This window comes from Oncorhynchus nerka, linkage group LG15, assembly GCF_034236695.1.
Source record: "Oncorhynchus nerka isolate Pitt River linkage group LG15, Oner_Uvic_2.0, whole genome shotgun sequence".
Classification (NCBI taxonomy): domain Eukaryota; kingdom Metazoa; phylum Chordata; class Actinopteri; order Salmoniformes; family Salmonidae; genus Oncorhynchus; species Oncorhynchus nerka.
In genome coordinates, this window is record NC_088410.1 from 24,983,495 (window position 1) to 25,007,633 (window position 24,139).

At 43.6% G+C, this 24,139-nt stretch overlaps 4 protein-coding genes across 4 annotated transcripts; 1 reads left to right on the top strand and 3 right to left on the bottom strand.

Moving 5' to 3' along the window:
• Positions 1 to 48: 48 nt before the first annotated feature.
• On the bottom strand, positions 49 to 5,531 carry mcrip2 (MAPK regulated corepressor interacting protein 2). Its single transcript, XM_065001343.1, has 5 exons — positions 4,636 to 5,531; positions 4,317 to 4,386; positions 2,806 to 2,939; positions 1,341 to 1,460; positions 49 to 567 (listed from the first exon to the last, which is right to left on the bottom strand). The coding sequence occupies exons 1-5, from the start codon at positions 4,688 to 4,690 to the stop codon at positions 497 to 499; spliced, it is 450 nt and encodes a 149-aa protein (XP_064857415.1). The 5' UTR covers positions 4,691 to 5,531; the 3' UTR covers positions 49 to 496.
• Positions 5,532 to 6,319: 788 nt separating this feature from the next.
• Positions 6,320 to 12,996, bottom strand: gde1 (glycerophosphodiester phosphodiesterase 1). The gene is made up of 6 exons (XM_065001342.1): positions 12,381 to 12,996; positions 12,051 to 12,226; positions 11,745 to 11,850; positions 10,921 to 11,013; positions 10,447 to 10,658; positions 6,320 to 7,113 (listed from the first exon to the last, which is right to left on the bottom strand). The coding sequence occupies exons 1-6, from the start codon at positions 12,645 to 12,647 to the stop codon at positions 6,966 to 6,968; spliced, it is 1,002 nt and encodes a 333-aa protein (XP_064857414.1). The 5' UTR covers positions 12,648 to 12,996; the 3' UTR covers positions 6,320 to 6,965.
• A 222-nt stretch (positions 12,997 to 13,218) lies between these two features.
• tmem186 (transmembrane protein 186) lies at positions 13,219 to 15,470 on the top strand. The gene is made up of 2 exons (XM_029644517.2): positions 13,219 to 13,328; positions 13,598 to 15,470. Exons 1-2 carry the CDS (start codon positions 13,326 to 13,328, stop codon positions 14,291 to 14,293), a joined length of 699 nt encoding a protein of 232 aa, XP_029500377.1. The 5' UTR covers positions 13,219 to 13,325; the 3' UTR covers positions 14,294 to 15,470.
• Positions 14,672 to 23,979, bottom strand: LOC115121187 (4-aminobutyrate aminotransferase, mitochondrial). The gene is made up of 16 exons (XM_065001341.1): positions 23,872 to 23,979; positions 23,617 to 23,695; positions 22,123 to 22,217; positions 20,672 to 20,701; positions 19,337 to 19,454; positions 19,151 to 19,200; positions 18,985 to 19,065; positions 18,637 to 18,729; positions 18,480 to 18,542; positions 18,319 to 18,382; positions 17,363 to 17,511; positions 17,040 to 17,177; positions 16,527 to 16,694; positions 16,146 to 16,292; positions 15,877 to 15,988; positions 14,672 to 15,331 (listed from the first exon to the last, which is right to left on the bottom strand). Exons 1-16 carry the CDS (start codon positions 23,920 to 23,922, stop codon positions 15,210 to 15,212), a joined length of 1,560 nt encoding a protein of 519 aa, XP_064857413.1. The 5' UTR covers positions 23,923 to 23,979; the 3' UTR covers positions 14,672 to 15,209.
• Positions 23,980 to 24,139: the final 160 nt, after the last annotated feature.

The window sequence follows — 24,139 nt, forward strand, 5'->3', positions numbered from 1 at the left end:
ACATTCAAAACCCCTGGATTACCCAGGAATAACTCCAACACAAAGGAAAATAGTGAAAAATATTTTACTGTTTTTCTCCAAAGACCAGCCAAGAAATAGACTTCATTCAATCTGAGCACAACTCATGTTGGGGCAGGGAGGTACTTGTTAAAAAGAAAACACAAGTGGAAGAAAAATCACAGATACTCTTCATGAATTAGTTCTTCTGGTTGATTAGCCAATCAGGAACAGGCATTTTCCTTGGAGGTGGAGCGTTCAGTCAAAGTTTGTAGCTTCAGGACCATTCAGGGGTACAGCGATGTGTGCGTGTCACACACTCCCCTAGCACGGTGCAGATATCAGTATTCCTTTCAACCCAAAATACAGGAAGCCCACTAAACTGTAGCTTCAGAACCAGAATGTCCTCTCTCCACCCCTCCAGCACCTCTTCTTCTGATCACAGCTTGGCCCATGTGGCTTCCACGCAAGTTAGCACCTCCTGTCCCTTCTCTCCCTGTCACGACAGGTTAGCGATGTTGGCCAGGAAGCGCTGGGCCCACCACTCCTCCAGGTCTATAGGCACAAAGTCTGTAAGGAGACGGGGAATAGGTGCTAATGAGAGAACATTACTATTATGGTACGTCTGTCTGGATCTCACAAGTCTGCATGGAGAGAAGGAGAGGCAATAGTGTGTGAAAAATCAAACAGTATTGGTGGGATTTTTGCTAATTGAGATATTACATTTGTGCTTCAAACGCGTCACTCTCTCTCTGTAACCTCAAACACTACAGTACTGTCCATCTACTGTTAAGTAACTGTCCAATGACCTACAGAGTGAACAGGACTGGGCAGGTTTTTGTGTGAAATCAGCAACCAGGAGGAGTGACAGTTTATCCAAGGTGAGAGACTGATAGTTGTTCAGAGACCAGAGAGTTAAACATTAAAACATTGCCTTATGACCTCTATCTAGCTGCAGATAAGATGGTGCCAAGAATTGCTTAGCCCGATGTGTTTCTTTAGACAGTACTGAGACAGACGTTTATAGGGCTAGACAGAAATACACCAAAATAGAAGGTTAAGACCATGACAAAGTGGAGCATGTGTAGGAGTGCTGATCTAGGATCAGTTCGTCTTTCAGATCAAAATCAGATTGTTTGGACAGGGGACCTGATCCTAGATCAGCACTCTTACTCTGAGGCTTTATGAACACAGGTCCTGGGCATCACATAATTGGATGTAATGAGATAGGAAGTAGAGGTTGACTAGTGTACAGCCTCTCCCATTGTTGCACGTCTTCGGTAGAGCAAGATGGAGGCTGATTAAACAATGGCGGCTAGTGAATAAGGCCTACAGCTACTCACTCTTCGTTGTGGTACTGGGGGTCTTCTCTGCATACTGCACGGGCCCCTGGCCACATACAGCAGCAGGCTCCACACGGCCTTCTCCATCTCCTGCCAGCTTCTGCTCGATTTCCTGCCATGCTGCAGAGAGAACATACAGAGGCATTAGTACACACACTAACTGAAGATACACGTTACAGCCAATACCTTTTCCTGTGTGTGTTATGCTGCAGTTCCTAGGTAGTTGTATTATACACACAGCCTATGACTACATAAAACCAACTGGGCATGACGTGGGGAAACGTTTTGGGTGCTTATTGAAAATCCATCTATTGTGATATTACAGTATCATGGGGTGCTGCAGCAGCCGTCACACCACAACTTCCCGCGGCTATGAAGCTGATGGTTGGTTGTTTTCCTCAGAAAATGCCCAGTGGAAGTGTTTTTATTTTAAATAAACTATTCCTCTAGAGATGTAACCTTGCTTGTGCTTCAAATGAAACAGCCAACTATGTGTCCTCGAGTGGACCAGGACAGAACTACAGTACATTTTATCAGCCACACTACTAATCGAGATAAGACTGGAGGTTGTGTGTTTCACTATGAGTTATAACACGCCCCTTACACTGTGTTGACTGTATACATTTCTGTGAAAAGCATTTGAATGTTAATGTACAAAAATATACCAAGCTCACTGTTTTATAAGAAGTGCAAAGGAGCTTTCACCTTACACTACTTAGTAGTGTTTTCATAGTTTAATTGACAACCGTGGTGACTGGACTTGACTTATTCATGCACTACAACGGAGTCAAGGCTTTCTGTAAATGAGGAGAGCTGTGCTCTGTAAGAGGTTTTATGAAAACAAACAGGATATGCCCAGAACTTCCTTCTGACCATTATCATGGAGCAGTGCTCCAAGAACAACAGAACAGGTTGTTCTCTAAGGTTTGAGGATCTTTAAACGATGCCCAAACTGTGTCAAAGAATGCCTCGACTTTTGCACTTGATTCATCATTTAAACTCGGTGGGTTCCATTCTCCTCCCCGTTTGCTTTCGGGTGTAGGTTTAAACTCCACGTAGTTCTCTCCCTCTTCTATACATCATCTCTGTTCTATATATTCACACCCCCTGTTTGCTTTAGTGTCTATTCTCCTCATGCATCGGGTAGTCTAGTCCTTGAATGCAGTGATTCTCTCCCAGATCAACATTACTGGTGGTGTGGATAGTGGCAGTGTGTCAGATGTAGCCTTAAGTTAATACTGAGTCAGTGCTGCTGGTCAACATGTCTGTCAGCTATAATGGCCTTCCATTCAACTGATGTAAACTGGAATGTGTGTGCATAAAATTACTTACTATAGGCTCAATAATAACCTTCAAATTGCATATTTGAGAGTCTACAATACTCCTTATACCATGTGAGTGAGTGTCCATGGCTCTATGCATGAGAAAAATGGGTCTCATCTGTCCAGTAGTCAATGTGTCTCACCTTCGTACACAAATCGGACATTCTCTTCATGGGCCGGGGTGAAGCCTTCAGATGTGGTGTCTTCCTTCTGTGAGGCTGCAGTGTGGTATCTCTTCCCGTTCAGGCGATTAAACACTATCTTAGGGGTTGGAGAGCTAGACAGATAGAAGATGACGGTAAATAAAGTAACTGTGTGTGAAATCGTATTGTGGTTACGCCTCTGGAAAGCTGGTCTTGCTTCAGAAATGTATATTTCTTTTAGCATAAAACCCAAAAGGAACTTTTTTTTTTTTATTGAATAAAACTATTGTCCATCCAGGATGGATGTTTTTTCTTTGGCATCACCTTCCATTAAAATGATACATACATTCTCACATCATACCTGTTTAAACCACTCAGTCCATACTGCATACACTGAAAACAGAGGACATTGATTCATTCCCAAATGCAATGGATAGATAAGTGCATATACTCATGCAAAGTAAATTGTATATCTAGCCTAGAGGTTCAATGGCTGTCTAGAACAGAGGTCTCCAACCCGGTTCCTGGAGAGCTACTCTCCTTTAGGGTTTTGCTCCAACCTTAATCTAGCGCAGCTGATTCTAATAATTAGCTGGTTTATAAACTGAATCAGGATTGGTTACAACTGGCGTTGGAGTGAAAACATACAGGAGGGTTTCTCTCCAGGAACATGGTTGAAGAGCCCTGGTCTAGAATATTAAGGAATTCTATTTTTCCACATCGCATGTCATGCCCACTCGGCTACCATAGAAATGTAAGGATTGGTGGGATTCCTCTGAACCTACTTCCTTACACAGATGTTGCTACGGAGACAACAGCAGACGGGTTATAAAAGTCTGGAGTGATTCCCAGGAAACGATTGAATGACTGTGCTATTATGTAGCACACGTGCATTAAACTACATTGTATGAATGTATTTGATCCTGTATTGAAAATATACCAACGTATGTAGCCAATGACAGGGGAAAAAGCTTGCTTACTCAACCAAATGCACCATTGCTAAACTTGTGTGCCCTTGCAGAGCGCGCGAGGCATATTTCACTTTGAACGCACGCTACGTTCTCAGGGTACGTTGTTCATAGTTCTACACTGGGTACAATGTAACTACTGACAAAACTCCCCAGGCTCGAATGGCTGTTCAAAAATGTTAATGTTTCTCTACAGTAAACAAATGGCCAAAGTTAGCACGCGCGGCTAGCCAGCAAGCCTGTCAGCTAACCTCGCAAGGTCAGACCGTTTCCAAAGAATGTAGAAAACGTTGCAATAACACTTCAACGATACACCGATAAATTACATTGTATCGACACTATATTGCAGTAACCATACAGGATTACGAACGTTCTAAAATTAATTTCCGTGAATCGTGACGTACTACAAAAAGGATAGTGGAATCAACGTTACATGATTATGTTTATTCCACTATACGCCACACACGTACCATGGATTCTTCAGCTGACTGGTTTGCTCGCGCTTATTGATATGATTATGATAAATGCAATATGGCAACTTACTTTGAGGATAACCAAGGGGTCGGTTTGAGCTTCAAGTCGTTGGTTTTATTCTCAATTTGCTGCGTGGGACCTGAAATGGAAAGAGAATAGCAAGATTGCACTGATCACAACATGCTTGTCATTCAAATATGCTTTTAAATCCGACAGATCTAATCGAGGGCCTAGGTTCAATTAAACACAGTTCCGTGCTCATTATATAGGTTTTGAAAAGTGCACTACTGCTTTATTGATATGATTCGAATGCTACTATCGATAATAATAATATAGGCAATACATAATTGGATTGAAGAGAAACCATAATTACATAACTGATGCTCACCTGTCCTGCGCTGTGTAACAAGTTTACTGGGACCTCTAGTAATAGTGTACATCATGTGAAAGCCGAGAACTTCAGTTTTGCTAATGAAAAATAAGTGGGTTATCTTCAACAAGTCGAGAGTGGTAGCCTACAATGTGTCGACTCCAAATACCGTGGTGGTCTTTAAATCGATCCCCTTGAGCAATCCCCTTTTTGGTCGAGTTCTCTTGACGCAGCCACGTTGGGAAAATTATAGCGCCTGTGTTTCCAAGTCAGCTGCTCAGTGCTACGTAGCCTACGTCTCCGGTTCGGTTAAGAGATCTCGGTACTGCTACTGCAATGTGTTCCTTGTCCTGTGCTGTGATCGACGCCGCTACGAATAAGCATATGTTTGGTTAAAGAGCCAGTCTGCTAGTGCTTCAAGGGTATAGCCAATAGGTCAACCAAGGTGATTCAATACGGATATGGAATTCAAATGTCTGTTGGAGAAGAAACTCCTACCCTTCCGATCAATGTTTTTAATAGAAAATACAGTTAGTTATATTGATTAAATTCACATTTGTGAGAGGCAACCCTATCCTACAGTACGCGTACAAACAGTGACACCGCACACATGATTTCATCATAACAGTCATGGGCACCCCGGTCATGTCACTACACACCCCCAACCGTCGCGGTTTTAGAGGAGGAGCGCCCTTCAGAACGCACTACTGCTGACCAGTAATCCGAGCACGTGGAGATTTGAAGCCTGTTCATGATGATCGGGTTTAACATTTGGAATGAAAATGGGGAAGTTAAATCAGAGATTGCTGAAGTCCATTTTTTACCAGCAAAAATGTTCTCTGATTTAATACGAGTCATTATGCAAACACAGCTTTTTAGTATAGGGCGCCTAAGGCTCCCGAGTGGCGCAATCTAAGGCACTGCATCTCAGTGCAAGAGACGTCACTACAGTCCCTGGTTTGATTCCAGTCTGTATCACATCTGGCTGTGGTTGGGAGTCCCATAGGGTGGCACACAGTTGGCCCAGCATTGGCTGGGGTAGGCCATCATTGTAAATAAGAATTTGCTCTTAACTGACTTGCATAGTTCAATTAAAATATATATATTTGCATAAGGCATGCATTTTGGTTGTTGTGGAAGAGCCTAGTATACTGGGAGTCAGAACATATGTAAGACGGGCAAGACATGTTTGGTAACCGAAGCTCGCCGGTGACGAGAGGAGGCTCAGACAGGCTTAACCAAGGTAATACTAGTCTACCTAGGCTTCACCCTGCCCCCTACACTCAGACACATCTACTCTATATAGGTCAATGTATGGGACTAACCCTAATCCTGCCTCCTATCATCAAGGACCTCAGCCACCCGAGCCAGGGTCTGTTCACCCCCCTACCTTCTAAAAGGCAGAGACACTACAGGCGCGTCAAAGCTGTGACCGAGAGATTGAAACCACTAGCCGGCCTCCGCCCAGTACCCTGCCCTGAACTTTACTCACTGTTACTAGTCGGGCTCCCACCAGGTAATAAACCTTGCACCTTAGAGACTGCTGACCAATGTCCAGTCATTGAACACTGGTAGAAGCCTCGGCTTCAGACTTTGCTTATGTTGTTTTAAGAGATGAGGGGAAAACCTGTGGCAGAGAGTTGAAACCATATCGTAGACACTGCATAAGGACAGAGAGAGAGAGAGAGAAGCTGAACAAATCTACTTTATCCATACTTGTTTATTTCTCCATTCCTATAAGATTATTTCATTCAAGTTAATGCATCTTATTAGGTTAGTATTTCATTGGAAGCTGGTTGGATGCCCACAGACTTTTCCTTATTCCAGTTAAGACTATCCCTTCAGAAAAGCACATTATTGCACTGTGTGAAAATGAAGTGTTCATATTTACACAGATCCTTGACAATGGGAATGGTCATGGATTCAAAATATGACATATGTACGAGCTGTGGTCCCGTGTGGCTCAGTTGGTAGAGCATGGTGGCTTGCAACACCAGGGTTTGTGGGTTCAATTCCCACGGGGGACCATTATGAAAATGTATGCACTCACTAGTGTAAATCTCTCTAGATAAAAGTGTCTGCTAAATGACTCAAATGTAACTGTGCAGTAGGTACACTCCTGAGTTGGTTATCACAGTACATAGGTGAACCTGGAGACACGTTGTTCACTAAATGAAGTCGCCCTGTAAGTTGAAGGCTTTGTACTGGACTGAATATTTGTATCAGGTTTCTTGGGCATACAATATACAGTAAGATAAGTAACACAGGGTTAAAGTCATATGTGTCCAATATGGGATTTTAACTTGCTTCAGTGTGTGTGTGTGCAGGTTTCTGTGTGTTATGTCTGTTCAGTAGTGAGGATCACAGTTCTCCAGTAGGCTGTCAGTGATGTAGTTGACGTTGAGTATCTCCTGGTAGTATTGTTTCTCCTCAGCTGTGTTGACTGTCCAGCCCACCACCTCAACCCCTCTCTGAGCCCAGTACTGGACATAGTCCCTGGGGATGGAAGAGAGAAGAGAAAGTCAATAAGGAATCAATGGCCAATCAAATCAATACATGTGATGTAAAATGAGATGTGTAATAAAGGGAGACTTAGTGATTTTAGCCCTTTATCTACTTCCCCAGAGTCAGATGACCTCGTGCAGTGGAGGACAGCAACATCATAATGGCTGGAACTGAGCGAATGTAATGACATCAAACACATGGAAACAACGGGTTTGATGTTGTTGATACCTTTCCACTCCAGCCACTACCACGTGCCCATCCTCCACAATTACGGTGCCGCCACCAACCCCAAAATGAACTCATGGATACCATTGTTATGTCTAATGTGTCCAGTATGAAGGAAATTAGAGGTAGTTTCGTGAGCCAATGCTAACTAGCGTTAGCACAATGACTGGGAGTCTATGGGTATCTGCTAGCATGCTAGATAAAATCCCAAAGTATCCCTATAACAGTGGTTATTGAGGGTGTGTACACTTCAAACAGCTAACGATGTGGGTAACAACAAAGCAACACTACATAAGGGCTAGAGCAGCAAATCTTTTGTTTCAACAGAAGATACATCGCTCCTTCAAGTAGAATCATGTCCTTATATAGAGGTCTAAAGTAGTGCACTATATAGGGAATGGACATAACCCCCTCAGGAGGTTGAAACTATTACAGCTGCACCATTGAGAGCATCGTGACTTGTTGCATCACTGCTTGGTATGGCAACTGCACCGCCTTCAAATCGCATGGCGCTACAGAGGTTGGTGTGGACAGCCCAGTACATCACTGGGGCCGAGCTCCCTGCCATCCAGGACCTCTATATCAGGCAGTGTGAAAGGACGGCCTCATCAATTATATTGAAAAAAAAAAAAACTGGAAATCAACTAATCCTCTGTCGTTAACACAATGGAAAGGTTAAATGCTTTATTATCTAAATGTTGAAAGTAGGTGAGGTGACAGAGAGAAACAAAATGGTTCAGTTTGAGGCCATATGGAGGAGAGCGATGCGGGCGTTGGAGATGGGTGTGTGAGCAGGTGGGTCTGGGCAGGTAGGATGTTGTTGTCGTTTTGTATGTGTGTGTTTTATATTGTAAAAAATAATGTACAAAAAAAATAAAGACCCAGAAAATCATTAAAGACATAGACTGTTCTCTCTTCTTCCGCACGGCAAGTTGTACCGGTGCATCAAGTCTGACACCAAGAGGCACCTGAACAGCTTCTATCCCCAAGCCATAACACAGACAATCTGAGTTGACTCTTGAATGTTTATATTTTTTTGCACGTCTTTATATGCACACTCACAGGACTCTACTCACTCACACTCCATTTGCTCACACACTTATTTTGACTTCACACACACATACATCATATACTCTGCTGCTACTCTGTTTATCATATATCCTGATACCTAGTCACCTTACCCCTATGCATATCTACCTCTATAGATCCAGTATCCCTGCACATTGTAAATACGGTATTGGAACTAACCATAAATACAGTTGAGGTCGGAAGTTTACATACACTTAGGTTGGAGTCATTAAAATTTGTTTTTCAACCACTCCACACATTTCTTGTGAACAAACTATAGTTTTGGAAAGTCGGTTAGGACATCTACTTTCTGTATGATAAGTAATTTTTCCAACAATTGTTTACAGACCGATTATTTCACTTAATCACAATTCCAGTGGGTCAGAAGTTTACATACACTAAGTTGACTGTGCCTTTAAACAGCTTGGAAAATTCAAGAAAATGATGTCATGGCTTTAGAAGCTTCTGATAGGCTAATTGACATCATTTGAGTCAATTAGAGGTGTACCTATGGATGTATTTCAAGGCCTACCTTCAAACTCAGTGCCTCTTTGATTGATATCATGGGAAAATCAAAAGAAATCAGCCAGACCCCAGAAAATAATTGTAGACCTCCACAAGTCTGCTTCATCCTTGGGAGCAATTTCCAAACGCCTGAAGGTACCACGTTCATCTGTACAAACAATAGTATGCAAGTATAAACACCATGGGACCACGCAGCCGTCATACCGCTCAGAAAGGAGACTCGTTCGGTCTCCTAGAGATGAACAAACTTTGATGCGAAAAGTGCAAATCAATCCCAGAACAACAGCAAAGGACGTTGTGAAGTTGCTGGAGGAAACAGGTACAAAAGTATCTATATCCACAGTAAAACTAGTCCTATATTGACAAAACCTGAAAGGCCGCTCAGCAAGGTAGAAGCCACTGCTCCAAAACTGACATGAAAAAGCCAGACTACGGTTTGCAACTGCACATGGGGACAAAGATCGTACTTTTTGGAGAAAAGTCCTCTGGTCTGATGAAACAAAAATAGAACTGTTTGGCCATAATGACCATCATTATGTTTGAGGTAAAAAGGGGGAGGCTTGCACGCCGAAGAACACCATCCCAACTGTGAAGCACGGGGGTGGCAGCATCATGTTGTAGGAGTGCTTTGCTGCAGGAGGGACTGGTGCACTTCACAAAATAGATGGCTTCATGAGGAAGGGAAATTATGTGGATATATTGAAGCAACATCTCAAGACATCACAGGAAGTTAAAGCTTGGTCGCAAATGGGTCTTCCAAATGGACAATGACCCCAAGCATACTTCCAAAGTTGTGGCAAAATGGCTTAAAGACAACAAAGTCAAGGTATTGGAGTGGCCATCACAAAGCACTGACCTAAATCCTATAGAAAATTTGTGGGCAGAACTGAAAAAGTGTGGGCGAGCAAGGAGGCCTACAAACCTGACTCAGTTACACCAGCTCTGTCAGGAGGAATGGGCCAAAATTCACCCAACTTATTGTGGGAAGCTTATGGAAGGCTACCCAAAATGTTTGACCCAAGTTAAACAATTTAAAGGCAATGCTACCAAATACTAATTAAGTGTATGTAAACTTCTGACCCACTGGGAATGTGATGAAATAAAATCTGAAATAAATCATTCTCTCTACTATTATTCTGACATTTCACATTCTTAAAATAAAGTGGTGATCCTAACTGACCTAAGACAGGGAATTTTTACTAAGATTAAATGTCTGGAATTGTGAAAAACTTACTTTATAAATGTATTTGGCTAAGGTGTATGTAAACTCCCGACTTCAACTGTAGCTTACTTACATTCGTTCTCGTGATCTTCTTACTTCCATTTCTTGTGTGTTTTTGTTCTACCTTCATGTATTTTATAGTACTACATTGATATTGATAACTGCATTATTGGGATAACAGCTTTTCACTGTCCTTCTGCACGTGACATTAAAAGATGAAATGTAGTGAACGATATAGGAAATAGGGAGCCATTTTGGACTCTAAATAGACAGCGGTGACTCACAGTGATATGAAGTTCTTCTGCACCAGGAAGGCAGAGACGCCACAGAGGTTCCAGAGCAGTTGGTGGTGGGCCCAGTCCAGTATCACATCTAGCACCTGCATACAGTGGTGTTTCCATAGCAACGAGAAGCGCGGCGTGCCGTCACCCAACCGACTAAGGCTCCATGGCCGGTGGGTCAGCGCCGTCACCACTTCCGGGTCAGCCTGACGCATCTGGGATCAGGGGTTAGAGGGCAATGGAGAGAAAGAGGGAAGGGATTTTACTACGAGTTTATCAGGTCAAATCTTTCAAATGTCTATCTGTAATCTAATTTTCTTCCCATAGTGAAGCTGAAATTAAAATGGCTGCCATTTCATGGAAACTTAAATCAATTGTTAGTCCTCTAATACAGAGACAAAGACACATCTAACCCAGCACCCATATAGACAGACAGCCCACTACTATCCTCTTGTCAACCCAACAGCCCACAGTTACCCTGTAGATGACTTTGGGCTCAAAGGAACAGACAATGCTGGTGTTGTAAAGCACAGGGTGTTTCTGATACATCTCCTTTAGGGCTGCCGCTGCCTGGGAGAGGAGGAGAGAAGAACAGAACATGATAAGGTCATTAATACACTTTCTGTTTCTTTGTAGAGTCTGTGTATATTTGTGTATGTGTACCTCTCAGACCCACTGGTGAGCCAGCAACTGTTGGGGGGTCAGTTAGATCAGTGGTTCCCAAACTGTGGAGCGTGCAAAGGGGTCGGCAGAGGGGGTGCAGAGCCCCCCAAAAAAAAGATCTCAGTCGGGCCTTAAACTTACTCTTGAATGTTGTAATAGTAGAATGCACAAGGTGTAATTTCGAAAATTGGGTAGTGCATCATCAGTTCCTCTTGTCATGTTAGTCATTGCAGACCTTAGAGAGTCTGCAATGACTTGTCAGAATTCTCCTATTGTATGAGTCACTCAGATATGACATGAACACACAATGTGTAGAATTGTGGGAAATTAGCTTTAAAACAGCAAAAGATGTTCCCCCAATGATGGAAGAGGGGCCGGCCGGAGTGGAAAAGTTTGGGAACCGCTGAGTTTATGACTGCTCTCAATTCTCAATTTCTTGAACTGAAGTGGACCACTGACTAAAACCACAGGCTTTCAACAGGCCTAGCTGGTCCATGACTGATCTAAAAGTGTACTGTTAAACAGCAAACAAGAGAATTATCAAGCTTAGGCTTAAGAAGAAGACAAAGAAGTACTCAGTAGTGTGAAACTGTGTATAGTCACAAACATCTTTATCTGAGGCTTCTGATTGGCTGTACCTCATCTGGGTGACCTTTGACATCAAAGTAGATGGTGAGCTGCAGTTTGATGCATTCCTCCACAGCCTCCTGCAGAGTGGGGACCTTCTCTCCCTGGAACTTGTCACTGTAGGAGCCACATAACATATACCGTGCCATCATTGGTTCTGTCCCAGCTAACGAATAAGCACAGAACACAATTTAAACCATGATCAGTTATTCATTTGAATATGTGTTTTAGTGTTGGGAACAAGAACATGCACACACTGCGACCTCCAGGACCGGAGCTGTCCTACAGTATCACTCCATCTCTCTCTTCCCACTCACCGGAGTCGGTGCTTAGCGGCAGCGTCCAGTTTACACAGCCCAGAGAAGTTTAGCTGTGTGAGGGGTCCCGACCCGTTGGTGGTTCGGTCTACAGTCTCATCGTGCATCAGAATAGGGACTCCGTCTGATGTGAACTCCAAGTCCAGCTCTACGCCGGTCGCCCCGTTCTTATGTGCCTAGAGATGCAGAGAGAGAGAGGGAGATGAGACCAGGAAGGTTTGCCATAATCATCTGGAGGCTATGTAAGGGGAGCGAGAGAAAATGTTGTGGCTTTCAAGAACCACGAATCCTTGTTGAACAAATACTTCTCTCCTCGACTTCCTGACTCACCTCCCGGATGGCAGCCATGGTATTCTCCGGCGCATCATGCCCTCCACCCCGGTGAGCGACTAGGGACACCCCACCCGAAGCAGCGTTCTTAGCGGGCCGAAGCACCTGTCTCGCCTGGCTGGTCGGGACTTGGGGAAAACGGAACATGATCAGAAAGGCATAGAGGCAGGCGGTGAGGGCGGTGGACCATATCGGGCTCCGTGTTCCGAGGAGAACGATCGCGAACACCACAGAGAATAGGGCGATTTCGTCTCCGAGTTGAAGCATTTTTGCGCCGAGTCCATACGGTCACTGACTCACAATTCTGCGGTGTAGCCTGTTCAACACACTTCTGCTATGCTGTTGGACAGACAACAGTGCATTAACACTGTCATAAAGTTACAATTTCTTAATAGGCCAACGAAGCTTGGAAAGATATCTCAATATTGTTCAAGTTGGCTGCAAACAGTGACACTTCTTTGGTAGATCGGCACTCGGGACTCCACCGAAGATAGTCTTGACATTCTTCAGTCTATGCAGAAGCAAGACACAAAATCATTCAGTGGCAACATTTGAAATCGTTAGCGTAGTTTCACAACATCCTATTCACATGATCAAACAGCGACATTGTTGCCTCATAACTGTCATATATGACCTCCCACTTTTAGGTTTGTGGAACCTAAAGTTTAAAATAAAATGTAAAAGACTTGCGCAATAAATATTATGCTTTTCAAAAATGATTATTGTTCACATTTATTAATATTAGAGATAAAAGTTATTGCACAAATACTTTATTTTGACCATATGTCGCTCTGCCCACAAGAGGGCGGAATTGCTCTTGGAACATTGCGTAAATTACTTCCTGTGCCAAAGTGCAAGGTCTGACCTAGCCATCTGGCTAACAGCGTGAATGATACCTTCCTGAGATGTTTTCTCACATATTTTGCAAGATAGAAGCCAGCTAACATGGTTGGTAAATGAGTTATTTCTTATTGTCGCTTGACTCAATATTAGACTGTCAGTTGTATATATAGCCACTAATATAGAATAGAGTAAAAAATAATACCGTTAGAATAAATTGGATGAATGAGGATGCAGCAAAATAATCGGTTCTCTGTTGTATGGCTTCTTGCTCTCTAAACAGTTAGTAGTTTTAAACAAAAACAAAGTATTTTTGTATTTCTCATGTCTCCATCTGTTGCCCTCTACCCTACCCTCTCTCTGTCTCTATCCCACAGCATAGGTCTACAACACTCTTCCCTCGGCTGTCCTACCATGTGCTGGCCCACTGCAGAGGATACTGTGTGTTGAGAGGCAGCTCAAGGTCACTAATCTGTGGCCCACAACCCCATGTAGTCAGCCGACTGGACCCAAGATGGACGCCTAGTATCCAACACAGCTACCCAGTACCCCCATCCCCCCACGTCACTGCTCTCACCAAATACTCTGACTTATCCACCCCAAAATACAACCTCATCTACTCCTTACCTCACATCAAACTCCTGAGAGCGGTCTCCAGACTCAAACTGATCCAAACCGGAATCACCATGCTCTTACTCCCGCCCGTATACTACATGTATTTCCAAGGAGATGCTTCGTACCTACTGGTTAGCTACAGCACGGGGATAGCGGCGTTCGCCGCCGTCATGCTCTTCTCGGCTAGTCACTACCTGAGACGCGTCGTCGGGATGATGTACTTGGATGAGTCCCAGACGACGCTGAAAGTGTCTCACCTGACGTTCTGGGGACGCAGGAAGGACGTGTATCTGCCCGTGACGGACGTTATGACTCTGGGGGACACCGGGGACTCCATAGGGGAGACTATATTAAGGTTGAAGAGATATAGTAGTTCTGAGACGCTGTACTTCTCCACTAGACTGGGACGTGTGGTGGATAGGCAGGCCTTTGAGAAAGTGTTTGGGACTTTGATTTGATGTTTTTATAGGGCTTTTCAGAGCCAAACCAGGCTGTACTGAGCCGAACAGAGCCAAACCAGGCTGTACTGAGCCCAGCCAAGCTACTGAGCCGAACAGAGCCCAGCCAAGCATCCACTATAGTTCCTGGAACTGTGCTGAAAATATCTGAGCCAGCAGTTAGGTCTGGGTTGACACAGTGGTGTGAAAAGGGTATTTTATGTTGTGAGCATTTAAAATGTTGTATATTCAGCAGCTAGAGATGCCTACCTACATATACTGCAGTCTGTTCTGTCCCATTTCTTGACTACTGTGTGTGACCAAAAGAACCAGTGACATTTTGTGTTGGACAGCTGCTCAGACTCACAGCCTTCAATCACCCTCATCATTTAAGCAACAAATATTTGACAGGTTTATTTTAAGGTACAGTACACAAAACACTATACAGAAAATGTCTACAGTTATTTGACCTTCAGAAAGTCCATTGCAATCAATCATCCCACAGTCATTTATGGAAATCATTTTCTTAAAGAGTTGGAGTGAAATAATGTACAGTAATATACAGGAGTGTATACCCTGATGGTCATCTATGAAGATCTTGAAGAACCATCTGGCCTTAATGGCCATATACCCTTCATCTCCATCCAGCACAGCCAGAAGAGGACTGGCCACCCCTCAGAGCCTGGTTCCTCTCTAGGTTTCCTCCTAGGTTCCTGCCTTTCTAGGGAGCTTTTCCTAGACACTGTGCTTCTACATCTGCATTGCTTGCTGTTTTGAGTTGTAGGCTGGATTTCTGTAAAATCACTTTGTGACATCAGCTGATGTAAAAAGGGCTTTGTAAATACATTTGATTGATTGGAGGAGTGTCAACCTCTTCACTGCAGGTTGACAGTATGGGTCTGTTTGAGCAGGGCCACAGTGGATTCCTGTGTAGACTCTACTTGAGCTCAGCGATTGCGTCATTAAAGATATCCAGGAAGAGATGAGCATGGTGTTCCTTGAACACCAGAGCTGGTCGGAACCGGATAGACTGGGTTCCACAGCCCCCTAGAACCACACCTGGAACAAGAAAACAACATCATAAATAGTATTCATTCTTTACTAACAAATCAACGATTCACTTGATAGTACTACTGAATGTAAGTGATATGGATGTACCTTATTGATACTAAGCTAGTAAATATTATGCTGGATATTGTCCTGCATGTTCTTGAATCATTTGATAATCTTGCTAAATTGATAGTCTTATTCTTTTAGATTATTCATCACATCCTACATGCTAAGAGTCTTACCCTTATTCCTGGCCTAGAGGATTCATCACATCCTACATGCTAAGAGTCTTACCCTTATTCCTGACCTGGAGAATTCATCAGATCCTACATGCTAAGAGTCTTACCCTTATTCCTGACCTGGAGAATTCATCAGATCCTACATGCTAAGAGTCTTACCCTTATTCCTGGCCTAGAGGATTCATCACATCCTACATGCTAAGAGTCTTACCCTTATTCCTGGCCTAGAGGATTCATCACATCCTACATGCTAAGAGTCTTACCCTTATTCCTGACCTGGAGAATTCATCAGATCCTACATGCTAAGAGTCTTACCCTTATTCCTGGCCTTGAGGAGGAGGAGGTTGCGTGTGTCTTCATCCTTAACATCGATGGCACAGAACGTCCCGATGCCCCTCGCTTTACTGAGCAAGTGGGGGTACTTATCCTTGAAGAGAGAGGAGCGGGGTGATGCATGCTGTCTCATACACACACACACTACAAACGACCACTCTCCCTCTACTCAACACAACCACAGTAAACATCAAACAGTGATCATTCTTCACTCCCCTAACAGTGACTCCTAACCTTTGACCCTAACTCACCTGTAGGTCGTAGAGTCCCTCCAGCATGACCTTGCCTGACCTCTTGGCCTGGTCCAGCAGGTTCTCTGTTTTGATGACCTTTATGACCTCGGTCAGCAACAGGTTCTTAGTGTGGTCTCCAAGCCACGTGTTGAAGATCCTGAACGGCTGGAGAAGAAAATAAGAGGAGAGGAGAGAAGAAGCAGAGAGAAGAGGAGATGGGAGAAGAAGTGAGGAGAGAAGAGAAGAAGCAGAGAGGAGAGGAGATGAGAGAAGAAACAGAGAAGAGGAGATGGGAGAAGAAGTGAGGAGAGAAGAGAAAGAAAAGAAAATAAGGTAAAAAGGTTGATATAAAAGTACCACATACACACACATACACACCCACCCACACACACACACTACCTTGTCAGGCTGAAAGCTATCTTTCTGGTAGTATCCTCCTGTCAGCATCTTCTTGCTGAAGGAGACGATGTCAGCGGGGTCGTCCAATCCCCAGTGCTCGTGGGCCCAGAATTTCCCCGTAGACCCACCCCCTGTCTGCACCTCATCCACTAGGAAGGCACAGCCATGCTGACGGACACACAAAGGTCAGTAGGTTGAAATGACTAAAGACCTGTGTAATCACAATACTGTTTACAGTGTACTTACACAGTAAAGTACTGATTTCTAGATGAGTGTACCTTGATAGCTTCATATTATTTACCAATCAATGTATTTAAAGAAGTATTTGATAAAACACACCTTGGTAGGTGTGGCTTATACCAAGTCTCAATTAAAGGAATTCTACTCAATATCTACTAATTTGATCATTTTCACTAACAATCAAGAGAATCAAATCAGTTAAGATTGTCAGCATGATTCATATCCCTCCAGATGCTCTGTACTCTGTCTAACCAGTAAGGATCCTTTCTCTACCTTCTTGGTGATTCCCCTGAGCTTCCTGTAGAAGTCGAAGGAGGCGTGGTTATCCCCTCCCTCTGCCTGGATTGGCTCGATCACCACCCCCGCTACGTGCCGACCCTTCTGATTCCACTTCACTATCAGGTCCTCCGCCTGAGATGGGAGGGATTGAACAAGAGATGAGAGGAATAGAGGCGAGAATGAAGGTCAGGGGGGAGAATGAAAGAAAGGATAGTTCAGATGGATGGGAATGGATTGATGAGAGGAATAAGGGATGAGAGTCAGTTGGATGGTCAGATTAGGAAGAAGAGATACTGTATATATAGAGAGAGACTCACCTCCTCCAGGCAGCGTGCCTCCTCCCGTGTGTTCTCCCTCTCAAACTGGTCCAGGGGGTACCTCAGCTGGGGGAAGGGGGCGATGGGCCAGTCAAAAGACGGCACGTCTAGCTTCTGTATGGCCTTGGTGTGAGTGGTGGCCAGACAGCCTGGAAGAATAGAAGAGCCTTGAGTTCAGACTTGATATTAGGTGGTTCTAAAAACCTATGTATTGTCATTGCAATTACCTACATCCCAGTTGGAAGTACCTTGTGTACCCACTCAGTACCCTGGTCAGATTGTATCAGCCTAAGTAACTACTATGTAAGTACCTTGTGTACCCACTCAGTACCCTAGTCAGATTGTATCAGCCTAAGTAACTACTATGTAAGTACCTTGTGTACCCACACAGTACCCTGGTCAGATTGTATCAGCCTAAGTAACTACTATGTAAGAACCGTGTGTACCCACTCAGTACCCTGGTCAGATTGTATCAGCCTAAGTAATTACTATGTAAGTACCGTGTGTACCCACACAGTACCCTAGTCAGATTGTATCAGCCTAAGTAATTACTATGTAAGTACCGTGTGTACCCACTCAGTACCCTGGTCAGATTGTATCAGCCTAAGTAACTACTATGTAAGTACCGTGTGTACCCACTCAGTACCCTAGTCAGATTGTATCAGCCTAAGTAATTACTATGTAAGTACCGTGTGTACCCACTCAGTACCCTGGTCAGATTGTATCAGCCTAAGTAACTACTATGTAAGTACCGTGTGTACCCACTCAGTACCCTAGTCAGATTGTATCAGCCTAAGTAACTACTATGTAAGTACCTTGTGTACCCACTCAGTACCCTAGTCAGATTGTATCAGCCAAAGTAACTACTATGTAAGTACCGTGTGTACCCACTCAGTACCCTAGTCAGATTGTATCAGCCTAAGTAATTACTATGTAAGTACATATTAAAGTCTTACCCAGAGTTCTTCCGTGAAATCCGCCCATGAAGGACAGAAGAGTCAGGTCAGGGCAGCCAGGAACCTGGAAAAAGAATGAGAGAACACCAGCCTGACAAACTGCTGGCCCTATATAACAAAATGACAAACAGGAGAGTTGTGAGGGAGTGTGAGTTACCTACCTGGTTGATGACACTAGTTCTTACTTCCTCTGGAGTTGGTTCTGGAGTTCCTCTCATCTTGTTCTAAGAAACACATAGAGTAAAAGCCTGCTATTTATACAGCCCATATTTAATATAGACTTTATAATTGCGTTACTATCCATGGTCCTGCCCTTACTCTGTACCAGATGAAGATGGCTTTGTAGGCGTTCTCATTGGAGCAGGATCCACAGGCCATGGTCTGGACCCGGCTGAAGCCCTTCGGTGCCACCTAGTGGAAAAATGGAGGAAGTGCACCAGTCATGTAAGAGCTTGAGTTATTTGATTTCATTCCATTTATTCTTGGGTTTGAATCCGTTAATGAAGTACAAAGTCCAGGGGATAACCCAATACAGTATCATTGAACACTTATTTCCAATGTGGTCCTCTGTGTCACAATATGTCTTGAAAATGTATGCATGGTTAGTAATAGTGTTAAACAGGCTGTGATGTTATATTCCCGAGGTGTATTTGAAATCAAACTTACTGCCATCAGGCCGTTGACAAGCTTCTCAGAGAATTGCTCTGGTGGCATCATCCCAAGAGCTGGTCGGTTGACAAACGTTCCCTGACACAGATTGTAGAAAATAGTAACACATTATCAATGGCAAATCGAATGTCTTTCAATTCTCAAGATCAACTTTGCTGCTTACCATATTTTTCGGATCCGTCATGACTTTTGTGAGTGCCGGGTGATTGTATCCTGGAAATCACAGAGAGAAAAACTTACATTTGAAGTCTTTGGGTCTTTCAGTGCTTTGACTCATCCTTGTGGCCAAGAGTTTTTCCTGACCACGTGACCTGACCAGGAACAACTCTGGGTCCTATAGAATACCCACCTATGGGTATGGATGCGATCTGGGTGTAGACATCCAGCATGCGGTTCCCATCCACGTCCACCAGGTAGTTACCTTTACTCTCCTCATAGTCACAGAAGAAGTTCAGCTGGACAACACTCTGTAGAGGGGGACAGAGATGTTCAGCTGGACAACACTCTGTAGAGGGGGACAGAGATGTTCACCTGGACAACACTCTGTAGAGGGGGACAGAGATGTTCACCTGGACAACACTCTGTAGAGGGGGACAGAGATGTTCACCTGGACAACACTCTGTAGAGGGGGACAGAGATGTTCACCTGGACAACACTCTGTAGAGGGGGACAGAGATGTTCACCTGGACAACACTCTGTAGATGTTCACCTGGACAACACTCTGTAGAGGGGGACAGAGATGTTCACCTGGACAACACTCTGTAGAGGGGGACAGAGATGTTCACCTGGACAACACTCTGTAGAGGGGGACAGAGATGTTCACCTGGACAACACTCTGTAGAGGGGACAGAGATGTTCACCTGGACAACACTCTGTAGAGGGGGACAGAGATGTTCACCTGGACAACACTCTGTAGAGGGGGACAGAGATGTTCACCTGGACAACACTCTGTAGAGGGGGACAGAGATGTTCACCTGGACAACACTCTGTAGAGGGGGACAGAGATGTTCACCTGGACAACACTCTGTAGAGGGGGACAGAGATGTTCACCTGGACAACACTCTGTAGAGGGGACAGAGATGTTCACCTGGACAACACTCTGTAGAGGGGGACAGAGATGTTCACCTGGACAACACTCTGTAGAAGGGGACAGAGATGTTCACCTGGACAACACTCTGTAGAGGGGGACAGAGATGTTCACCTGGACAACATTCTGTAGAGGGGGACAGAGATGTTCACCTGGACATCACTCTGTAGAGGGGGACAGAGATGTTCACCTGGACAACACTCTGTAGAAGGGGGACAGAGATGTTCACCTGGACAACAAGGGGACAGAGATGTTCACCTGGACAACACTCTGTAGAGGGAAACAGAGATGTTCACCTGGACAACACTCTGTAGAGGGGGACAGAGATGTTCACCTGGACAACACTCTGTAGAAGGGGACAGAGATGTTCAAGAGTGACAGAGAAGAGGCTATCTTCACTGGTGCCGTTACACATGACGCATCGTACAAATCCGATGTGATATGACTTGTGGACAGAGGACGTCAAGGAGAATAAGCCACTTTTTTCTCAATGTGGACATTTCTCTTCACCACCTCTCTTTTTGTCCTTCAGCAGTGACATGACATTTCATTCATATTATATCATATAAATGTGAGTGGGTTATGTGTATTTCTTACCTGAATACTCTCCAGTTGTTGTGCTAGGATCTGTGGAGAACAACAGTGGAGATGAATGGATACTACCAGTACTTAAGAAACAACCATGCCCTGAATTTAAAGTGCTTTGAATGATGCGTAATTGATTGATCCCTGAGAGCTTTGGCCTGGCCAATGTTAATAGTCACAAGATATTTCACAAACCGTTCATAGACCGTTTTAAATTGTTAAAAAATATGTTGTTCCCCTTTACCATCCCTGCTACCCGAACTAACAGACAGCAATACCGTTAGACAGTTGGCACATTGCAGTGAGGGACAGATTTACTAAGCATTTTTTTCCATACGAGAATGAAACACAATCCCATAAAACTGTCTTTAATAGTGTCATTTTTCTTGCCGTTGCAAAAGTGTGATAAACTTAGTAGGTCTGGTCCTTGGTGTGATAAACTTAGTAGGTCTGGTCCTTGGTGTGATAAACTTAGTAGGTCTGGTCCTTGGTGTGATAAACTTAGTAGGTCTGGTCCTTGGTGTGATAAACTTAGTAGGTCTGGTCCTTGGTGTGATAAACTTAGTAGGTCTGGTCCTTGGTGTGATAAACTTAGTAGGTCTGGTCCTTGGTGTGATAAACTTAGTAGGTCTGGTCCTTGGTGTGATAAACTTAGTAGGTCTGGTCCTTGGTGTGATAAACTTAGTAGGTCTGGTCCTTGGTGTGATAAACTGATAAACTTAGTAGGTCTGGTCCTTGGTGTGATAAACTTAGTAGGTCTGGTCCTTGGTGTGATAAACTTAGTAGGTCTGGTCCTTGGTGTGATAAACTTAGTAGGTCTGGTCCTTGGTGTGATAAACTTAGTAGGTCTGGTCCTTGGTGTGATAAACTTAGTAGGTCTGGTCCTTGGTGTGATAAACTTAGTAGGTCTGGTCCTTGGTGTGATAAACTTAGTAGGTCTGGTCCTTGGTGTGATAAACTTAGTAGGTCTGGTCCTTGGTGTGATAAACTTAGTAGGTCTGGTCCTTGGTGTGATAAACTTAGTAGGTCTGGTCCTTGGTGTGATAAACTTAGTAGGTCTGGTCCTTGGTGTGATAAACTTAGTAGGTCTGGTCCTTGGTGTGATAAACTTAGTAGGTCTGGTCCTTGGTGTGATAAACTTAGTAGGTCTGGTCCTTGGTGTGATAAACTTAGTAGGTCTGGTCCTTGGTGTGATAAACTTAGTAGGTCTGGTCCTTGGTGTGATAAACTTAGTAGGTCTGGTCCTTGGTGTGATAAACTTAGTAGGTCTGGTCCTTGGTGTGATAAACTTAGTAGGTCTGGTCCTTGGTGTGATAAACTTAGTAGGTCTGGTCCTTGGTGTGATAAACTTAGTAGGTCTGGTCCTTGGTGTGATAAACTTAGTAGGTCTGGTCCTTGGTGTGATAAACTTAGTAGGTCTGGTCCTAGCTGTGATATGGTTGAGTGTTGATCCATTGAGTTACCTTAGATCTGGGACCTGGAACCTCCGTCTTCATACAAGGACCATCAAACTCAACTTCCTCAACTCTTTTAGCGGTAGTTTGTTGCTGGCGGTGTCCTATGGACAATGGGAACGAGATTCTATGGGTTATTTGAGTTATGAGGTTTTGTGCCAACGCCAAAAACGCATCCAATCAGTGGGAAGTCACAGTACGGCAAATCACAAATACCTCACGAGGAAGCTAGATATTCATCTGTAATGAGTTGGATCAAGAGGAGTGAGCAGAGGTGGGAATTAATGATCAACTGTGTTTTCCAGTTGTGTCTTGTTCTGGGAAGTTGAATGGCTCAAAGACATGATGCTTGTTTGACTGACAGAAAGTACACGTGTAGGATCTTCATTTGAGCCAGTAACGGGATAATTCATGGACATTTTTGTAAGGTTTGATACATTTTTCGTAAGCGAAAATCAAGTCCGACATTTTCAAAGTGGAAATGACAAACTTCAGACGCCTTTTTAAAACCTCAAATACACAAGATTAAAATGTCCTGCGCTGCAGAAAAGTTCTCCTGCAACCGGGTGATCAAATGTAGCGATAATAACATAATGTAGCGATAATAACATAATGTAGCGATAATAACATAATGTAGCGATAATAACATAATGTAGCGATGCATTCAGAAACTCACAACACATTCCACAATCTCCTTTCTTCCAATTATCATTGTGTTCAACTTATTAGTTATTACCATAATGTTGAATATGTACTATCTTTCTATATATAGCATGTGAGAAGACAGCATTACCAATCACTAAACAGCAAATTCTCCAGTGTAAAAACAATAAAAAACACAGTGTTAAATTAACACTGAAAGTGTGGAGTCTGTGGACCCATATACACACAGGAACAGTGTTAAATTAACACTGAAAGTGTGGAGTCTGTGGACCCATATACACACAGGAACAGTGTTAAATTAACACAACACTGAAAGTGTTAAATTAACACTGAAAGTGTGGAGTCTGTGGACCCATATACACACAGGAACAGTGTTAAATTAACACTGAAAGTGTGGAGTCTGTGGACCCATATACACACAGGAACAGTGTTAAATTAACACTGAAAGTGTGGAGTCTGTGGACCCATATACACACAGGAACAGTGTTAAATCAGCACTGAAAGTGTGGAGTCTGTGGACCCATATACACGCAGGAACAGTGTTAAATTAACACTGAAAGTGTGGAGTCTGTGGACCCATATACACACAGGAACAGTGTTAAATCAACACTGAAAGTGTGGAGTCTGTGGACCCATATACACACAGGAACAGTGTTAAATTAACATACTGCTTCGTGTAAAGCCTTATTGAAATATTTCCCAGAGTGCCTTGCCTTTCGAGTAAATTGTAGACTTTACCACCCACGACTGTATTTGTTAGTGACAGAGACATGGTCGTAGCATTCATCCATTTTGATAGATTTACTATGGTAAGCCATATAGAAGTTTCTCTCCTCTTACCTGAAGCAGACAACCCACGGCTGGGTCTCAGAGAGGAAGCAAGATGGCGTCTTAGAATACTGGAGGCCATGCTCCTCAGCTACCACAAGAAGAATGCAAAAAAAGGTTGATTTTCATATTTTCTTGACACTCTGCACATAAATACCAATAAGAAATAGGTTATCACACATACAGTATACTCTTAAAAATAGAATATTCATATCAAATGATGCTGGTTGACTGCTCAGTAGTTTAACATGTAAAGGAAACACTCACTGTGGAAGTGTGAAAATGTGATGCAGGTGGAACCACAAGACTGTATGCCATCGTCCTTACTCCACAACAGTCTTTTATATCTCAACCTCAGCCATTTAGAGAAGCGGGTGTGGAGGTGGGGGCCAGTGCGGAATCGTCCGGTATACCACACACCACTATCATTGACTAGACTGCTCTCCGGAACACTAAAGGGTCAGGTCATGACAGTAATAATTGCAGATACAGGATGTATCAAAATAGGTTGGTTTTAGATTAACTCTGTTTTGTA

Bases quoted from the DNA above. Each gene is read 5' to 3' on its own strand.
- LOC115121187 (XM_065001341.1), bottom strand. From the start codon at position 23,922: ATGGCATACAGTCTTGTGGTTCCACCTGCATCACATTTTCACACTTCC. The intron at 17,178-17,362 runs GTGAGTCTCTCT...CTCCCATCTCAG, and splicing joins AGGCACGCTGCCTGGAGGAG to GCGGAGGACCTGATAGTGAA. The intron at 15,332-15,876 runs GTAAGACTCTTA...TTCTTGTTCCAG, and splicing joins CCTCAAGGCCAGGAATAAGG to GTGTGGTTCTAGGGGGCTGT.
- gde1 (XM_065001342.1), bottom strand. From the start codon at position 12,647: ATGCTTCAACTCGGAGACGAAATCGCCCTATTCTCTGTGGTGTTCGCG. The intron at 12,227-12,380 runs GTGAGTCAGGAA...CTGCATCTCTAG, and splicing joins CCATGGCTGCCATCCGGGAG to GCACATAAGAACGGGGCGAC. The intron at 11,851-12,050 runs GTGAGTGGGAAG...TGGCTCCTACAG, and splicing joins GCCGCTAAGCACCGACTCCG to TGACAAGTTCCAGGGAGAGA.
- mcrip2 (XM_065001343.1), bottom strand. From the start codon at position 4,690: ATGATGTACACTATTACTAGAGGTCCCAGTAAACTTGTTACACAGCGC. The intron at 4,387-4,635 runs GTGAGCATCAGT...TTTCCATTTCAG, and splicing joins TGTTACACAGCGCAGGACAG to GTCCCACGCAGCAAATTGAG. The intron at 568-1,340 runs GTGAGTAGCTGT...GTCTCCTTACAG, and splicing joins CCCCAGTACCACAACGAAGA to ACTTTGTGCCTATAGACCTG.